This window comes from Lissotriton vulgaris, chromosome 9 (assembly GCF_964263255.1).
Source record: "Lissotriton vulgaris chromosome 9, aLisVul1.2, whole genome shotgun sequence".
NCBI lineage: Eukaryota > Metazoa > Chordata > Amphibia > Caudata > Salamandridae > Lissotriton > Lissotriton vulgaris.
In genome coordinates, this window is record NC_141697.1 from 480758233 (window position 1) to 480778844 (window position 20612).

The 20612-nt window shown below is 41.8% G+C and overlaps 1 protein-coding gene across 1 annotated transcript in view; it reads right to left on the reverse strand.

Annotated features, from left to right (window-relative positions):
- RHOJ (ras homolog family member J) overlaps positions 1 to 20612 on the reverse strand; it is a 581705-nt gene that overhangs the window by 69923 nt on the left and 491170 nt on the right. Inside the window, exon 3 of the mRNA XM_086937940.1 lies at positions 350 to 514. Within this exon, the coding sequence (XP_086794066.1) occupies positions 350 to 514 (165 nt within the window). The remainder of the gene's footprint in view (positions 1 to 349; positions 515 to 20612) is intronic.

Genomic DNA, 20612 nt, shown 5'->3' on the forward strand with positions numbered 1-20612 from the left:
CGGGTGGAGAGAACAGCAGGCGTAGGCTCCAAGTCCCCTTTGGAGCAGAAAACAAGTTTGCTCAGGCCAATCCCAGTCCTTCTCTCATGCTGGCCAGCAGGAGAGAAGCGCTGGGATTGGCCGTGGGGAGTCTGGGAACCTCAGGACGTACCCAGCAGGAAAGGAGAAGAGCAGTGATCGGCGAGGAGCAGTTAAGTTATTTTCTTTTTTTTGTTTATTTTGTCGTCCGTCTGTTCCCCCCACCCCATACTCTTCCCCACACCAGCACTCTGCTGCGAGACCAGCCACTACCTGTTGTAAAAGTACTTTTCATGAATTTACCTTTTGTGCATCAACACCTGTTGCATACCTGAGTTCCTATGAGAACATAGGGCACGTGCGGCATACACGCCTTAACTTCAGACACCCATTCTTCCTGGACATTGTGGTAAGAAGCAGGGTTTACCACAGAAAAACAGATCAGAAATACATCTGTGTTGGGATATGAAAGAGGTCTCAGTTGATTGTAATCTTCCTGTGAGAAAAGAAGACAAGAGGCAGATATGATTTCGAGTAAAAAGAATATATCTGTACATAGCAACTCATCACCACAAACATCGAAGACATATTTCCGAAAAGAAAAAGTCATCTGTAACTTGCAAGTAGAATCTTTCATATCCACATGTTAGATTGCTGGTTTGTGAAATCACTTATTAAAGATTGTGCTCTCTCTGAGGAGAATTTGAGAGGAGAGACATCACATTAAAGACGGTCTTCACCTTAATGTGAGTGAACGCCTATGCTTCTCTGGCCCAGGCACGGAAATTGTGCCTTACTGCGCATACTTTTAGACATACTGCACATTGTCATTAAAAAGTAAATTCATGGCTTGAGAAAATGTCAGCTCAATTGCCCTGAATGCAGCAATTCCCACAATTATACAAAAAGCCTCCACGATAGCCTCACAGGTGACCTTTTCCCATAGCGGGCCTGAGCTTTCTCTGGTTTGGACATTTTTGGTGATGTGAATGGATAGCTACGTTTGGTTTTGTCACTCCATTATATGCGCCTTGGTGTCACAAAGGTAGATCAGATCATCATTGCTTTGGAAGTTAGAGTTACACCTACTTTCTTTTTCAAATGAAACGTGGGCCACAGTCCCAACCTTTAGTCATATTTAAGCTTGCTTCTTGCCTTGTCGGTATTATTGACAAACCTAGTCACTTTTTCGACTCTGCGCAGTACTGTTGACGAAACCTTGTAGACCATTGCATATGAAGGTTCTCAAGTCCAGTGGCATTCACAAAAGGTCCTATTCTCCTAACAGTTATCAGCCAGCACCATTTGTTTTTTTTATAATACTACTGTCCAAATGTTAATCTTCCTAAATTTGGATCAAAATATGTAGCCGCTAAGGTAAGTTAGTAATTGCAGGTCACAAGTTTGAATCCTGGTAAGTTGATAAAGTATGTAATAATTAACTGGTTAATAAAGTGAAATGCTCTGTGTTACGCTCTCACCATCACAGGCACAAACTATGACTGAGATGGTAGGGATCCACTACAGTCAGGTGCTGTGTGTATCCATCTTCTGAAAGTTGCCTTGGTGCTTCCTTAGACCCCTCTAAGGCATCTTCCAAGGTTCTCTATTGGAGGTCGCACTGATATTTTGACTCATTCTATCATGGCATACAAATGGTAAATGAAATGAATATTGTTCAAAAATATCAAATTGGAGGAATACCATTTTAAAAATATCGTCAAGACAAAAATATCGAGGAACAGAATATAGAAAGTAAGAATAGCGTTTTTATATGTATGTGATTTTTTAAAAATATCTTTGCATGTAATATTAATTACTTCAACATTTATTTATTTATTTTGAGTTTTATATAGCGCTGGCTAAACCCGGAGGTATCAGAGTGCTTTAAATAAGGTTCCACAAAGTTACAAAAATTATATCAGTTACAAGTTACAACAGTTCACGATAAAATTTCCAGAGCGTCAGAAGAAAAAGTAAATGGAGCTTGAAGGGAAATGGGGTGGGGTATAAGAGGGGGTAAGGATGGAGATAGGATGGATGGAGAGACAAAGGATAGTCTGCCCCAAGTGTAGTGTAGTTCATATTTTCCCTATAGGCCCTGCGCATTGGAATAACATAAACAGCAGTGTAGACGTAGAAGTGCGGTCTTCTCGGTCTCTACTGACTATGTTAAACTTCATTGGGTTTGTACCAGCTAGCTCAGAGGTCACTGGAAACTTTCTTGACTGAATAGGAAGTGATCAGGTTCCCTGGCTCAGACAAGAAGGGATTCAGTTTTCCAACAACCGCATTAACATGACAACTTTGCTCCTCAGAATAAGAGTCAATCTCTAGAGTTCTGTGAAACAATAGACAGCTATTTCACTCAGTCAGTTGTGCAGAATTACTTTCACCAGTAAGCAGAGAATAGAGAGACGGGCGTTTTCAATAAAAGGTATTATTTATTGAACAGTCTTTTTTCTCATGCAAGAGAAATGAATTGCCACAATTGCAAGACTTGTTATTATAAAAAGTGCGTACAGTAAAAGGAGTATTGCGAAATAATACTGTAAAAGCATTGAGATGGTTTCTTAGCCATATGATAGTTAAAATGAGTAAAATATATACATTTATATATACATTTGACTAACGTACTCAACTGGTGCTTCTAACTACGCCTACCCCGGTGTACCTGACCTAAGCCTAACACTTGGGAGGGAGTAAGTAGCAGTTTAAGTTAAGTTGGTTTTGCCAAGGGTTTGCTTCAAGAATTCTCTCTAAGGGTTTAGTCAGCACCGTACCTCTGGAATAGAGTGTTGGAGGTCTGGTATCTCCTCTCAGGACTCGATATTCCAGTTACCCGCAAGAATAGGCTGGAAACGCCGGAGCTGGATTTTCTCGGCAAGAGAAAAGACAGCGTCTCTCTCAGCGCGTCAAGGAGGAGGAGGGGCAGCGTCTGTGGGCTTCTCGCATCTGCTGGGCTCTGCAAGGGACAGCTGTTCTGCTCCTGTATTCACCACCACCATCGCATTTGCTTAAGGCAACGTTGGTATTATTTATACCTGAAAGGTGCCTTGTTTGACGTAAGTTTTTGGACATAAGACGTCAATAAAGATGTCACTAAGAACTGGTCGTTCTTACGTTAGAGTTCTATTACTAATCAAAACAAAGCAAGCAGGGCTTTCCCAGGTTGCTGGGGGTTTTATCTGTTGAAAGAACTCGGTGTGTTATCTAGGAATCCAAGGAAGTGGCTTCTGCTGTGTCATGTACTGTAATGAGCTGCAGAGATGAGTTACTGAAATATGGCTCTGATCGTTTATGCCATTATAGGGATACCTATTGATTATAGCCGTATAGGGGCATGAGGTCACAATATTGATCGGGGTCCTAGATAGAACACAACACAAGTCCGGCTGGGTAGGTGACGGCTGAGGGGGAAGTCCACAGCCCATCTTCTCTATAGCTATCAGGTAGCTCCACCGGGCATCAGTCAAGCGGCTGGATCTCAATGGGAAAACAGTTAGAGAGCAAAGCAGAGGAATAAATGGGGCGTAAAGGAGAAAGTGTGTGGAGTAAAGGGGTAGGGGGAAGAGAAGGATGGAGAGACGAAGTAAGGTCTGCCCAATGTCGGGCTGGGTAGGTGAGGACCGAAGGGAAAGTCCACAGCCCATCTCCTCAATAGCTATCAAGTAGCTCCACTGGGCATCGGCCAAATGGCTAGGTCTCCACGGTCAGAGGTAGGTTCACAAATTCGGTATCCTGAAGGGTAGGACGGATGGGGGATGAGTTTTAGGACTGGTCGAAGTCCGGTTTATTGTCAGAGGAGTAGCACGACGTGGTTGGGAATACAGTGACAGCCATTTTGGGGTCAGACAAGGGATCAACAGGTAGGAACAGGGAGGGCAAAAAAACTTGCTTGCCAAAAGATCATGGTGGTCCCCATGACCTTCACCACAGACCTGACTTTGGGGTGCAAAGTCCGGGCCAGCGATCTCCGCTTCCGAGGGTCCCCACTGCCTCCCAGGGCTATCCTTAGGAATTTTTTTAGGGCCTTATAAGTAAATGCCTGCTGATTAAGTCTTCCTGAGCACTTGCAATTGAAGACTGTTAGGGGTGATGTGTAGTACTGCAATTTACATTGCTGAGCGCTGTCAGTGCTTGTTGGACTATGGGGAAGGCACAGAACCCCTTCTACTTTGAAACCCCTCCTGCTGAGCTGAGGTATTGGATGTTGCTGGGGCACCTTGTTCAAAGCTCCATTCATTTATTCAGTCTTCTGCTGAGTGCCAGCCGCCATTTTAGGGTCAGGCAAGGCTCCGGTTCTATGCTGTTTTCTAGCCAGTTGGGTACTGCAATTGCCCCCGCTGCCCTTAAACCACACCCGGTTGTTTAAGTGCGCCCTGCCTCACTAGATGTAAGAGTTGTACCTTCCAGGGGACCATGTGTCCGCAACGAGGGTCCCGAACGAGCTCCTCCGGTCGCGGTATGTAGTGTCCCACTCACCGCTCATTCAAGGATCACAATGGGTGTGCAGCCACCACAAAATCTCCCAGTCCGCTCTGACAAGGCGTATCAGGATTAGTTGCTCTTCCTCCCTGCGATTGCTGCGGTCGCCATTTTGTGCCGCTCCGCTGCTGATCTCTCAGAGACCCTGCGATGCTCAAAAAAGGTCTTATCTCTGTATGCTTTGTTCGCCATAAGTTGGCAAGGTATGCACCACCCCCTTTTGTACCGCTTTTGGCCCCCATAAGTGTGGCAGGGTATGCTCAGACATGAGTCCCTTGCTCACTTTGCCACTGGATTCAAGCAAGCCTGGCTGAAGATGGCTGGAATGCCAGAAACCGGTCCTAGGAAGCTTGTTTCCGGTCCAGGGAAGGCATGGCTTGGCAGTTCAGGCTGGACTGTTCCCATGAGGCACAGGGTCAGACTGATTTGCATATTGCCATGTCTGACCTAGGGTGGCAGAGTTGGCTAAAGAACGGTGATGGATCAAACCCAGATCTGTCGACTTGGTGTGAGTGTTTGATTGGTTCAGATGCTCCGTCCATCACCACCTCCCTTTGTACCACTTTGTTTGCCATAAGTTGGCAAGGTATACTCAGACGTGAGTCCCTTGCTCACTTTGCCACTGGATTCAAGCAAGCGTTGCTGAAGATGGCTGTAATGCCAGAAACCGGTCCTAGGAAGCTTGTTTCCGGTCCAGGGAAGGCATGGCTTGGCAGTTCGGGCTGGACTGTTCCCATGAGGCACAGGGTCTGACTGATTTGCATATGGCCATGTCTGAACTGGGGTGGCAGAGTGGGCTAAAGAACGGTGATGGATTAAACCCAGATCTGTTGACTGTGTGTGAGTGTTTGATTGGTTCAGATGCTCCGTCCATCACTATCTCCTTTTGTACCACTTTGTTCGCCATAAGTGGGCAGGGTATGCTCAGACGTGAGTCCCTTGCTCACTTTGCCACTAGATTCAAGCAAGCCTGGCTGAAGATGGCTTTAATGCCAGAAACCGGTCCTAGGAAGCTTGTTTACGGTCCAGGGAAGGCATGGCTTGGCAGTTCGGGCTGGACTGTTCCCATGAGGCACAGGGCCAGACTGATTTGCATATGGCCATGTCTGAACTGGGGTGGCAGAGTGGGCTAAAGAACAGTGTTGCATTAAACCCAGATCTGTTGACTGGGTGTGAGTGTTTGATTGGTTCAGATGCTCGTCCATCACCACCTCCTTTTGTACCGCTTTGTTCGCCATAAGTTGGGAGGGTATGCTCAGACGTGAGTCCCTTGTTCACTTTGCCACTGGATTCAAGCAAGCCTAGCTGAAGACAGCTGTAATGCCAGAAACCGGTCCTAGGAAGCTTGTTTCCAGTCCAGGGAAGGCATGGCTTGGAAGTTCGGGCTGGACTGTTCCCATGAGGTACAGGGTCAGACTGATTTGCATATGGCCATATCTGAACTGGGTTGGCAGAGTGGGCTAAAGATTGGTGATGGATTAAATTCAGATCTGTTGACTAGGTGTGAGTGTTTGATTGGTTCAGATGCTCCATCCATCACCACCTCCTTTTGTACTGCAGAATATCTGAGGAAGCCTTTTGATCTCATCTTGGAAATCGGAAACTTTCCTTGGTCTTGGAAAGAAGTCATTGGTATTCCTTTGCTAATAAAAACTGAATGCAGATCTTGATGTTCTGAAATTTTATCGCCCTATCATCTAGTTACCCATGCAAGTGAAAATTTTAGACAAGTACATTAATCAGGATTTAGTTAAATTTATCATGGACAAATACCTCTTGTACTCTCAGAATGGATTTAGGAGCGGCATAGCAGTGAGTCTGCACTTATTTTAGCAGTAGACTGTATTAGAAGCCAGGTGGACCGGGATGGAGCTGCTATCTTAGTTATCCTAAATTTATCAGCGGACTTCGATACAGTCTTGCCTACACGTGTGGTTCAACTGCTACAAAATCTAGGTATGGACTGCCTAGCACTTGATCTCCTTCATTCCTTCCCTATGGATAGGCTTCAAATTGTTAGCTGTGGACAGCTCAGGGTCAAGGCATTTAATTTACCGTGTGGGGTGCCGCAGGACTCCTCACTTAGCCCTACTCTTTTTTAATCTTTATGTTTACCCCCATGCAGCTTTGGTGAGGTCCTTTGGCTTCCAGTGGGTTTTGTGTGTGGATGACACGCACATCACTGTGTCAATTATAGACAGTTTGCCATTAATGACTGATAATTTAAACATTTCATGGCTGGTGTTTGCAGCTAGATGAGAGACAACTTTTAAAAATGAAATCTGGATAAAACGGAGGTTATGGTGTTTGGTCGGAGCTATGGTGACCTGAACCATGTGACCCCGTACCCATTCCTGTGAAGTCAGTTAAGAACCTTAGGGTTCTATTTCAGAGATCCTTGAATTTTAACATGCAGGTAATCCGTATTTGTAGAACCTGTTTCTATATCATCTATACCTTAAAGTGTGGTGCATGTATGTGCACCACATGGCACATAGAAAAATGCAAAATTGTGCATTTTTCTAAGGATTTGCAACTTACCACCTGGAGGTTGGTGGTAAATTGTGATTCCTTAAAGCAGGTTCGCAAATTAAAAAGCACCTCCTGCATTGCATTTAGAGAATCGCAAATTGTAATTCGCTAAATGCATTCGCAAAATAGGTAATTGCAAAAATTGTGATTCCCTATTTTGTAATTGCCTTTTGGGATGGCAAATCAGCCCGTTTGCAAACAGGAAAACGCTTGATACATCTGGCTCTGAGTCTTTTAACATTTCAAAACTTGGATCTTTTCTGCATAGTTTTGTCACTATACTTTTAGATACAACAGTAGCTTTCTGCCTTATTTTTCTTTTGTCTTTTTCTTCTCGTGCAGTTCTTTTATTCTGTGCTTTTCCCCCGCAATGGGCCTTTGTAGAGAGCATGGCTTAGCACTTTGATACCTTTGGGTTTAGTGAGCTTAATAAGGATTTGATTTAATTTTCATTTTTTGTTCTTCAGTGTTCAAATATTGATTTTTTTATTAATTATGTAAATTAGTTAATTGATTAATTTTTATTTTAAATAATTAAGTGTGTTTTTAATTGCTTATGTGTAACTGATATTTTCTACAGTTTAATTACTAATTCATAATTTGCCAGTGGTTAGCGGGATTCGTAGAGGAATAAGATGGGAAGGTATTTAATTTATGAATTCTGTTTTTCTTTTAGATTTTTTACGTTAATTGAATATTTAATTGACAATTAACTAAATAAATGTTTAATTGATTATTTGTTATAACAGCTAGTTGTATTTTAATTAATGTCTTATTTATTGATAAGTGCATTTAACAATGAGCTTTTTAAAGCTAATTGTATATGTATTTTTTATATTAATTGTGTTTGTTTATCTAATTACCATTCTTTTGTTATTATTTTTTATTTATCATTTACTTTAATGTTTTTGGGGGATTGTCATTTTTGTGGGTAGTACGGAGGGAAGTGTACTTATTTCAAATGTATTTATTTCATTTTAATTTTGTTGAAAAATGTTTCTATTATTAATTAATTCAATTACATTTCATTTTATCGATTTATAATTAATTTATTTTCAATATGTTTTAATATCTTTCTGTATACCGTTTTTAAAAACAGTTTTTCATTAGGAATTTGAATGGCATTTCTGACCTTTACTCAGCCCAATACTTTCCAAGTGTTTGCTTATATTGGAGTGGGAATAGTAAATGTAACCCCTCCAAGGTCCATTGAGTTCCCTACTGTTAGATAGATTGAAGCTGGAATAGGAAATCTAATACCTACAAAATCCAACACTTTCTCTACTGTTGCTTGCATTAGAGTGGGAATAATAAGCCTAACCCCTCCACAGTGCAACACTTTCTCTACTATTGCTTATATACTTTCCCTGATTTTGCTACGGTGGAGTGGGAACAATAAATCAAACCCATACAAAGCACAATACTTTCTGCACTGTTGCTCAGATTGGAGTGAGAATAGTGACCCTAAGCACCCCAAGGTCCAACACTTTACCTGTTGTTACTCACATTGGGGTTGGAATAGTAAATTTAACCGCTCCAAATCCAAACACTTGCCCTACTTTTGTTTAAATTGGATTTAGAATGGTATATGTGACTTCTTTGAAGTCCAATACTTTTGCTGGTGCTGTTTATTATTGATTGTTGCTGTTCTTTTATTAGTTTTAAAATTTGTATTAAATGTTTGTATTATTTATACAAAAAGACTCATCACTTTATTTAAATTATTTTTAATTTTTCTATTAATTACAAATTTTAATTAAGTGCAATTTAAGTTTTTGTTAATATATGGTTGGTAATTTTAATTTGTAATGTATTGATCACAATGACGCATTTGAAAAAATGCTTAGATTTAAAAAAAGAATATTTTTAGTATTCAAGGCATATACATATCTCTCTCTCTCTCTCTCTCTCTCTCTCTCTCTCTATATATATATATATATATATATATTACCTACTGGCTATCGCCAGTAGGTATATATAGTTAGGATTTATTCCCTATGGGATTTTTGAAAATTCTATGTCTAATAACTTTGGCGTTTGTGGACGGAATCGGCTGAAATTTTCAGGGAAATGGCACATTTTGTTTCTGAGCAGCCCTTGAAAATTTGGGGGGGTTTTGTCGAGGTGGGGCCGAGAAAAAAGGGGGGTCCCAAAACGCGTTTTTCCCATGTTAATTTCTATAGGGCGGTTGGACTCACTTTTAGCTCGAACGGCTGAATGGATTTGCACGAAACTTGGCAAAATTGTAGGGACTGTTAGCCCGATGTGCCTTTGCTAGGTCTCAATATATGTGCTCCAGTAGTTTTTGAGAAATTAACGTTCAAAACAAGATATATATCTGTAACAGCGCTCCGGGCTGCGCTCCGGTTCGCTTACTTTTCGCGACACGGAACTTTGCGCGCAGAAAGCTGATTGGCTCTCCGGTGTCTGTCAACATTCTAAACAGTCCGGAGCGGCCGCCATCTTATCTCTCGGTAGGATCGAGAGAGAAGAAGAGGTGAAAAACGAAGGGGGAATTTAATGAAAGGGGGCAAGGTATACCCCTCTTGACCCCCTAGGAATGTTGTTGGGGTTATTAAAGGGTCCCGTGGGGAAAATAAAAAAAAAATGATTTTTCACGGTAGAAGCGCTTCACGGGCCGCAAACTGGGCCGCAAACTGGTAGCGAAACGGGAATTCGCCATTTTGTGCTTCGTTTCAATTAAATTACTAGGTATAAGGGGGTGCGGGAGACGTATCCTAATCCCCTATGTTTCCTGAGGGTGGCTGAGGAGGCTCATATATGTTGATACATCTCTTCCAGCGGCTGTGCGTGAGCTTTTTTTTTTTTTTGCTGCGTGACGTCTGTTAACGTTCGATTCGAAGGAAATCAGGAAGTGTTGACCACCAATTTGTCAGTGCGATAAAATATTTTGTTATAAATGAATCCTTATTGATAAACATTGTCTGCGCCATCTTGCCTTTTTTCCAATGCCACAGTTTTGTCGTGCACGGCAGCCATTTTACATGCCAGGCCGGTCCCAGGCTATCACCTAGCACTGCGGATGTAGTTTATGGCCCCAGCTGTAGAGAATCCAGACATGCCAACCCTCCCGATTCAGGCGTGAGACTACTGATTTCAGTGCTAGTCTTCCGCCTCCCGATTCCTGCAAGGAAAAATCCGGGGGCATATTACCAACAACTAGCGATAATTTTTGTCTCTAACTTGTTTAGAGACAAAAATTATCGCCGCACATCGGCGAATTTTATCGCAGATAAACCTTGCTATTAGCAAGGTTTATCGCAAATGCGATAAAAAACGGCCGCAATGCATGAATATCGCTGAAAAGTCAGCGATATTCATGCATTATCCAGCAAATGCTCTTAGCCATGTTATCCACCTTCCATTGGATAACATGGCTAAAAACTGCTCTGTGCGTGAGCTTTTTTTTTTTTTTCCTGCGTGACGTTTGTTAACGTTCGATTCGATGGAAATCAGGAAGTGTTGACCACCATTTTGTCACTGCGAGTAAATATTTTGTTATAAATGAATCCTTATTGATAAACATTGTCTGCGCCATCTTGCCTTTTTGTCCAATGCCACAATTGTGTCGTGCACGGCAGCCATTTTAGATGCCTTGACCAGGCCCACTCTCTGCACGCCGTCGATTCTCAGCACGGCTCCCCACCCTCGCAAGCATCTCCCCCACGCACTGGTCACCCCCGCTCTCTCTCTCATGCATGGGCCATATACTTCCCCCCATCTGCGCTGCTCTTCTCTGAGAATCACACCCTGTGCCCGCCCGACACCTCCCTTTCACCCTATTCACTACCGCACCCTCTGACACTCCTCTTCCTCTGTGTCCGATTGTCCAGGCCGGACCCAGGCTATCACCTAGCCCTGCGGATGTAGTTTATGGCCCCAGCTGTAGAGAATCCAGATATACCAATCCTCCCGATTCAGGCGTGAGACTACTGATTTCAGTGCTAGTCTTCCGCCTCCCGATTCCTGCAAGGAAAAACCCGGGGGCATATTACCAACAACTAGCGATAATTTTTGTTTCTAACTTGTTTAGAGACAAAAATTATCGCCGCACATCGGCGAATTTTATCGCAGATAAACCTTGCTATTAGCAAGGTTTATCGCAAATGCGATAAAAAACGGCCGCAATGCATGAATATCGCTGAAAAGTCAGCGATATTCATGCATTATCCAGCAAATGCTCTTAGCCATGTTATCCACCTCCCATTGGATAACATGGCTAAAAACTGCTCAGGGCAGGTGTTAGCTTTTGGAGATATTCGCTCTTAGCGCGAATATCTCCAAAAGTTGGTAATAGGAGATAGCGATGGTTAGGGACTGTTTCCAGTCGCTAACATCTTGGCACGCCCACTTTGCATGTCATTAGTGATAAATATCACTGACATGCAAAGCGGGGCCCAAGATGGTCGCTATCTCCTTTTAGCTGTCACTAACTGGTGTTAGCGACAGCTTGGTAATAGGGAGATAATTTTATCTCTTTTTTTTTGGCTTTTAAAGCCAAAAAAGCGGAAATAAACCCCCTTGATAATATGCCCCACGATTCCTCGGGGGTTTCAGCTGACAGGGCTTAGTATTGTGTTACGTGCTAATTCTTCCAGGAAACGTCAGAGGGTCGATGCAGGGGTTCTAGAAGGGGTGATAAACCATTTAAGCCTCATGAACAAGCGCATGGTCTTTTAAAGATTTGTGAAGTACTCGGGGTGGCGGTGTGTGTGTGCCCTCTTTCAGGAGCGGGCGGGGGGGGGGCACTGCCAGCAACTTGCCAGGTCAGGTAGTGTTCAACACGTGCATCACCCTTTCTCTGCCTGCTATTGCGCTCCATGCTTCGGAAAGGTAAGAAAAAGAACGTGCATTTGAGTTTGAAATGTCCGATCCTGTAGCAGTACACATGACAATAACCTGATTCAAGGCCCCATTCACCCGATTTTTTAAAAATATATAGCACTCCAACAAAGTTGGATTTTAAAACTTTATTAACTTTGAAATATAACGAACGCAACAAAAACTGTAAATATATTTAAACATTTTTTGAAATTAACCAGAACTATAACGATAACAACAACAACAACAACAATAATATAACTTTTATGCCTAAATTACGCAAACATTTAGCTAATCTGCTAAAGGGGGGAGTCGCCATTTCTTTACAATAATCAATAATGAAAAATCAACATCAATAGGGTTGTCCGTTTTCTCGATGCAGCACTATAGTGCAACATACACAGCACCTGGGGTGTCAAGAGTGAACAGGTCCTAGCTGCTTAACCAATGACTGACAAATGCTATATTAAACACTTGCTATGTATAATACTTGCGTTCACAATAGTTTTACTTTACAAAACAGAACAAAAGATGTCCCCTGTAAGTAAACCCATATTAGCTGTTTCAGTTATTGAACATCCTAAGGTTTTATGACATGGGGAACAGTGGTGATATCCTGGGCGGGTGATGGAACTGGGATTGTTAATGGAAAAACATCTACAAAGAAAACTATTGGTGAATTATACTTCTCCGGAAACTATAACGATAACAACAACAATAATATAACTTTATTAACTTTTAAATATAACGAACGCAACAAAAACTGTAAATATATTTAAACATTTTTTGAAATTAACCAGAACTATAACGATAACAACAACAACAACAATAATATAACTTTTATGCCTAAATTACGCAAACATTTAGCTAATCTGCTAAAGGGGGGAGTAGCCATTTCTTTTGATAATTTTGATAATCCATCCGTAGCCTCTCTAATCTCCATTACAATATGTTTCTTGCTGTCGCTAGCTGATGAAAAAACTAAAGTGATAACTTCCTCATCCTTATTTTGTCTTTCTTTGTTCCTTAAGATGTTATCTGTGTCAACCTCTTCCGAGAATGCTGATGCGTTAGGGATTTCCTTGTGTTTCTTAATAGCATTGGTGTCTGCACACTTCTTTGTCAATTCTGTGAACATGATAACTGATTCATAAACAGACGATATCTTTGTTTAGTCATTAGTGTTAAGTGTGTCTGAAACTACAGTGCCCTTCTGTTTTTCTTTCTTCAGGCTCTACAGAGTTTTGTGTGTTGTTCTTTTGAGCGACAATTATTCCAGAGGTTTCAGGTTCACTTGTTTTGTCCTGCAGTGAGTTAACAGCTTTAGAGACTTCATGTTTATTTGCTATGTCCTGCTGTTTGTCAACTACTTCAGAGACGTCAGCCTCATTTGTTATGTTTGACTAGATCCTGGACCTGCCCGGCCGCGCCCAAAATGGCGCTGGTGTAAATGGGACTCGTAACTGCTTGTTGTGTACTGGTTGCCCAACCTTGATATCACGAGATACGTATGCAGTTTTGAAGCACATGGCGGAGGCTCGTCTGCTGTAGTGGGGCGCCCCTTTATCGTTTCAGTCGCCATTCCGCCCGCTTTTGCTACACTGTGCCTTTTCCGCAATTCAGCTGTTTACCGCCCGCTCTTACGGCTACAGCGTCTCACTCACCATGTAGTTGAGTTGCTCCCACTCTTGCGGTGCAGCGATAGGCGGCTGCCACAGGACTCTTAAAATGGCGGCCGGCTCTTCGGATTTGGGCCTGGTCCAGTAAAATGGCCCTGGGACACCTTGGAACTCGGACGCTTGTCTGCCAGGGCTTGGGTTCCATTCTCGAAAGCGTCCCCTCAGCCTTGAAGATTGTACAAAAGTCTTGGGGGCCGTCGACTCCCGCAGGCTTCTGGTGGGGAGCGGCTGCCATGATTGCTTGCGGAATGGCCACGACAGAGCTACGAGATGGTGCTGCTCTCATGGTGACGCCAGCTTCAGTCTGAAACATCCAGAAACAAGGTGGGGCTTTCATCGTTTGGGAAAAAAAATGTTTTAATCCAATGAAAAGTGTTATTTTTAGGTCACATGACCTAGTCTTACATCATTAGGAAAACAAAAGTAAAATGAATAAATGAAAAGTTTTATTAACATTTCACATGACCTGTTATGCTTACGTTACGCACTGCGCGGCGCGCTCTGGATCGTTTCCGGGAAGCTGCGCCTTGCGCACCGGAGCACTTCCGGGTGCGCTAACGCGGCGCGTCATATGACGCATTACGCGACAATGCAGGTCCAGAATATAGTCAAAATGTCTCCACCAACCAGCGGTCGGAATACAACCGCTTTCAGCAGTCCAAAAAGTTTGGTTAAATCTTAAGAGCGGGAGCAACTCAACTACATGGTGAGCGAGACGCTGTAGTCGCAAGAGCGGGCGGTAAACAGCTGAATGGCGGAAGAGGCACAGAGTACCAAAAGCGGGCGGAATGGCAACTAAAACGGTAAAGGGGCGCCCCACGACAGCGTGTCTTCAGGTCAAACGGATTGTGGGACAAGGTCCAGAATGGAAGAGTCATCAAAAGGGAAAAAATTCCGCCGGACCCCGGGAGCCGGCCGCCTATGCCGGGGGCGATCTCAGGCCACACGACTTGGGGAGGGGGCAGGAGCCAAGCGCCCCCTCTCAGTCCGCGCCATCTCACCGCCCCTCGGGGGCCTCCGTCAAGCGGTTTAGGGAGGCACCGTATCACATTGTTTTCCAATGCAGTCAGGTCCACAAACGGACCCCACATACTTTGAATAGTGAAGCTGCAGCAGGTGCAAATAAGGTTTAAACAGTGTTACAAGCGCTGCTTAGAACTCTGAAGTATGGCACTCAACATCCAGGACTTATGCCATTTGTGTAAGGCAGTGACATCGAAGCAACTCAGGGACAAAAAGCATGAACGAACATTCACGTATGAAAATCTTATTTGGGGAAGGGGCAGGATCCAAACGCCCCCTCCCAGTTCGCGCCACTACACCGTATGTGGAAAATCTGAAGCCATCGTTCTACAAACTCTCAACGCTTGCTATCAGTGCATGAGTTTCATGCTCGATCGATTGAGCTAGCCGGATCGGGCAATACAAAGTATAAAATAGTTATGTAAATAGTTATTTAATAAAATGTTTTACCCTGTTTCTTTGCTGGTGTGTTGTCTATATTTATAATATTTGCATAGGGTTTGTCGTTATTTTGGGCGGGGTGGGTGGCGGAGTCGAGCTGTCTTGCAGCCCTCATGGTGTGGAGCTCAGTTCATTTCACTATTTTCGTATATCTCATGAAGGGTTGTTCCTAATGTTTGTATTTTACTGAGGTCAAAAAGAGATCGAATTAGTGGTCTACTGATTTTGCTCGATTACTTTTATTTTTTTACACGATTTTTCACTATCTGCAAAGACTAAACAGAGTATTGCGACTTTGTGCTTGTTTGTAAATAGAGAATGATCCAAAGAGAACCAATTCTAAAACAGTAAATGCTTGGATAACAATCAATCAAATGGAGAGACAAGCAGGTACGACGGATTACAACGGGGGTAAAGGTCTGCGTTAACTACAGTTCACTATCTGCAAAGAGAGAGTACTACTAAGAGAAAAGAGGGGAGGGGGGGGCAGCGTTCAAAGCACATCAGCGTGCATAAACACAAAAACGTTTTTACCTATCACGTACTTGACATTTGACAGCTTTTGATATTTGCTATTAAAAAACCATTGAAATTCACAGAAAAAACCATAGGTTATAGTCGATATATAGTTAGGAATTTGCATTTACAAAACCTTGAAAATTCAATGAAAAAACCATTGGTTTTAGGCTATATATAGTTAGGGATTTGCATTTACAAAACCTTATTTTACTCGCATAAAACCATTGAAATTCCATATATAGTTAGATGCGCTAACTATATATCGCGCACCCGCAATCCACTGCTGATGATGTCACATATTACATCATTCATGACATGGTCAGTGACATCACTGATGACATCACTGATGACAACTCAAATGACATCACTGATGACATCTCAAATGACATCACTGATGACATCACTGATGACAACTCAAATGACATCACTGACAACATCACAGATGACATCATTCATGTGTTAATATGATGAACCTCTACAGACTCTGATATATCCTTAGATACACTCAGTGAAAACAGACACTCACAGATTGTCACTCATCCATGGAGTTACTCATACACCTACACAGTCATGCAAAGAATCAATCACACCTCCAATTTCTCAACTATACAGTTATACACACCTTACTTATTGAAACATATTCTAACACATATTTACTCTCTTATATAATCCCTAATAAAAGTTCACAATGATCCATACAGCCACTCACACATTCACTGGCTCTAATGCACAGTTATTTATATATGTTAACTCTCACATGTACTGTGTTTTACATATGTACTTACTTTGACATGTAGCATTGAGATATCCAATCACTCACCAATACACTCATGCACACAGTCAACCACCCATACAGCTGTTTCCACATGCAGTTTTGAACCCATACATCTAGTGAATCAGCTGTTCACACATCTATGCACAGAGTCACACACCTCCCAGCCACTCACACACATACTCAGTCTCCCATACAAATACTTGGGCAACCAATCAATAACCCATATAGTTACTCATATAGCTACTGATCAACACATGCAGCAGTTTACAGAACAATAGATATAATGATGCACAAATTAATACAGTTTAATCACTAACCCATGCACTCAGTGAGACACATTTAATCACTCCATCATACAATCAGTCATGCACCTACTAAATCCTTCATCCAGACATTTATACATCCACTCATTCTTCAATATGTAAGACATATTTTAACTTTACAGAAACATACAGTCACTGGATGTTGTCATCAGTGATGTCATCAGTGATGTCACTGACCATGTCATGAATGATGTAATATGTGACATCATCAGCAGTGGATTGCGGGTGCGCGATATATAGTTAGCTCATCTAACTATATATGGAATTTCAATGGTTTTATGCGAGTAAAATAAGGTTTTGTAAATGCAAATCCCTAACTATATATAGCCTAAAACCAATGGTTTTTTCATTGAATTTTCAAGGTTTTGTAAATGCAAATTCCTAACTATATATCGACTATAACCTATGGTTTTTTCTGTGAATATATATATATATATATATATATATATATATATATATATATATATATATATATATATATATATATATATTTATATATATATATATCCTTTCAATGATTTCCTAATGATAAAAAAGATACTTGGACACCTTCCTTCTGCAAACAGCGATTTATTGCGGCAACAAACAACGCGTTTCGGCGGTTAAGCCTTGATCACGTTCGAGAGCCTCGGTGCACATAATCAAATTTAAATCAAACGGTGTACACAATTCATAAACAAAGACATAGGACTACTAGGTGGGTGCTGTGTCTGTGTAGGAAAATATGTCGGCCATCTTGGATGGTGTAAACAATATTATCGACAATTGCTAAATAGCATTGCACACATAATATTCGTCAATAGATCCACCATTGCTATATGCAACTAGTATAAAACAAAACATTTCATTTGATTTTTATACAATCCACAAACGGGTTCGCCCAAGTGGGCTTAAAGTTCATAGGGATTGGTATGAGGAATAACCTCATATTAGTTATCAGCAAAAAGTCAACAGGGTGTTCGCGATTCTATTACCATGCTTGGTTCTCATTCACATCAGTATTGTTCAAAAATTACACAAACATCATCTCATATGATATGAGATAGTACTGCCCAAGTGGGCTTGAGCATCATTGTTAATGTCAAGACTTCTTCTGAAACACATGTCCTAGTGCCAGTGCATGTTGCAGCCAATGATGGACCTTCATGTGCCTGCATAACCTGTGGCCATAATATTCTACTTCCTCACAGCACCTATAAAAATAAGAAATGAAATTACTGAAAGCTATGACTGCGATCCTGTATTATATACTGCTCATACAATCTGATTAATGAAGATGAACTGCCAATTCCTCAGTGACATTTAGTCCATTAGGTACAATACTATTGAATTCAATGATATACAGTGATTCCAGTTTGCGTAGGGACAGTTCCTGATCGCCACCCCTGATGCCAAGATCCACACAGTCAATTACAACCATACATAATCCTGTTTCATCTTGGTAGTGGTGTGAGCTAAAGTGTCTAGCTATCGGATATAGTTTGTTGTTGTTTCTGATAGCTCGGAGATGTTTAAGAACTCTCTTCTTAGCCTGATGTTTAGTACTCCCCACGTACCATTTGTTACAGGGGCAAATCAAGATATATACACAGTGTGTGGTGTTACAAGTTAGGTGCTTTTTAATTACAAATTCCTTACCCGAATTCGGACTTTGCAATTTTTTACAATTAATGCTACCCTTACAGGCTTTGCATCTATTGCAGCACTTATATCCAGGTTGGACCTTTTGGATCTCTCTGTTTGTCTGTGTTACATGGTTGTGGCTTAGTTCATCTTTCAGGTGATTTGTGGGTTGCTCCCAAGATCTGACTTTAAATGTTCATCACTAAGGAGGACATGCCAATGTTTTTAAAAAATCTGGCGAATGTTGTTAGCTTCTCCGCAATATGTGGTGATGAATCTTACTTTCTCCTGTGTCTCATTTTCTTTTGCAGGAAAAAGCAGATCATTCCTCTCAATTTTATCAACCCTTTTACAGGCTTCTGAGATGGTTTTTGCGCCATATCCAAGTTCCCTGAACCTCATACACATAGTGAGTTTCTCTTGCTCAAATGCTGCAGTGGAACTGCAGTTTCTTCTAGCCCGTAATAGTTCCCCATAAGGGATGCATTGTATTAGATTACGTGGATGTGAACTATTGGCTCTAAGAATGCTGTTCCCAGCAGTGCTCTTGCGGTGTAAACTGGTTTCAATGTTTTGATTATTGATACATACAGAGATGTCTAAGAATTCTATAGAGGTGTTACTGATATCAGCACTGAAACTCAAATTCAGATCATTATCATTGAGTTTCCTCACAAACTTCCTAGCTGATTGTTCTGACCCCTTCCAAATGATGAAAATGTCGTCAATATAGCGCAGCCACAAGGCTACTTTGGTGTTAAATTCTTCCATCGATGCGGCCACCTGCTCCTCCCACCAGCCCATGAATAAATTTGCGTAGCTGGGGGCGAAGCAGGTGCCCATCGCGGTGCCCTGTGACTGTCTATAGATGGTTCCATCAAAGACAAAAAAATTATTTGTCAGGTAAAATTCGATCATTTGTATGGTCAAATTGGAATGGCCCAGCAGGGAGATGGACCGAGTTTTCAAAAAGTGTCTAATGGCATTAATCCCCGGTTGGTGCCTGATGCTGGTACACAAGCTACCAACGTCAAGGGTGATAAATACAAAACCCTCTTCCCAATGTATGCCTTGTATACTTGTGAGAAAGTGGGTAGTATCTCTCAGATATGAGGGAAGTGCTACTACATACGGCCTGAGAAAGTAGTCAATGAATCTCGATGTATTTTCGAGAAGGGAACCCATCGACGAGACAATCGGTCTTCCCGGAGGGTTCTGATAGTTCTTGTGCAGCTTGGTCAGCAAATATAGAACCGGTATACCGGGATGTGGACAATACAGATAGTAAAATTCCCCCCATTCCAGCAGTCTCTCATCTCGCCATTCGACTAACATTTCTCGGTATGTAATGTTTGATCTTAGTATTTCTGTTCTTTCAGATTTTTGATAACATGTGGTATCTTGTAACTGCCGTATACCTTCCCCCAAATACATTTCTTTGCTTAACACAACCACATTCCCCCCTTGTCCGATTGTCGTATGACAATACTGTTATCAGCTTTGAGGTTCTCGATAGCAGCGATCTGGGAGGTAGTAAGGTTTTTGTGCTGCACAGGTATTTTGATTGGTCTTAGTTTTTTCAAGTCTGAAAGAACACCCTTCTCAAACAAATCTATTGCTTTGCACTGTACATTAGGGAGAAAAACAGACTTGGGCTTGAATTTGCTACCTGGATTCACATCAGTCTCAAACCTCCAACTGTTCACATCTAATTCAGTCAATGGTTGTTGGGTATCAATTATCATTAGATCACAAAAATGTAGATCCTCAGTATTGAGGTTACTCACAGTATTCAGTCCTTCATCAGTTGTATCCCCTCTAGGTTTAGTATTGAACCACTTCTTCAGTTTAAGTTTTCGTGAGAAAAAGAACAAATCCACTCGGGTGCGTGCAAAATTCATATTGCTGGTAGGGCAAAAGGAAAGACCCAACGAGAGCACATCAATTTCATCTGATGAGAGAGTCCGTTTTGAGAGGTTGACCACAGTCATATTGTTTTTTGTTGCTGTTTCTTGCCCCGTGTTTCCACTCCCATTAGGGCTAATGTTACGTTTTTTTCTCCTGGTTTTGGCCTTGTATATTGTGTATAAAAATCAAATGAAATGTTTTGTTTTATACTAGTTGCATATAGCAATGGTGGATCTATTGACACATATTATGGATTGTATATTGTGTATAAAAATCAAATGAAATGTTTTGTTTTATACTAGTTGCTTATAGCAATGGTGGATCTATTGACGAATATTATGTGTGCAATGCTATTTAGCAAATGTCGATAATGTTGTTTACACCTTCCAAGATGGCCGACATATTTTCCTACACAGACACAGCACCCACCTAGTAGTCCTA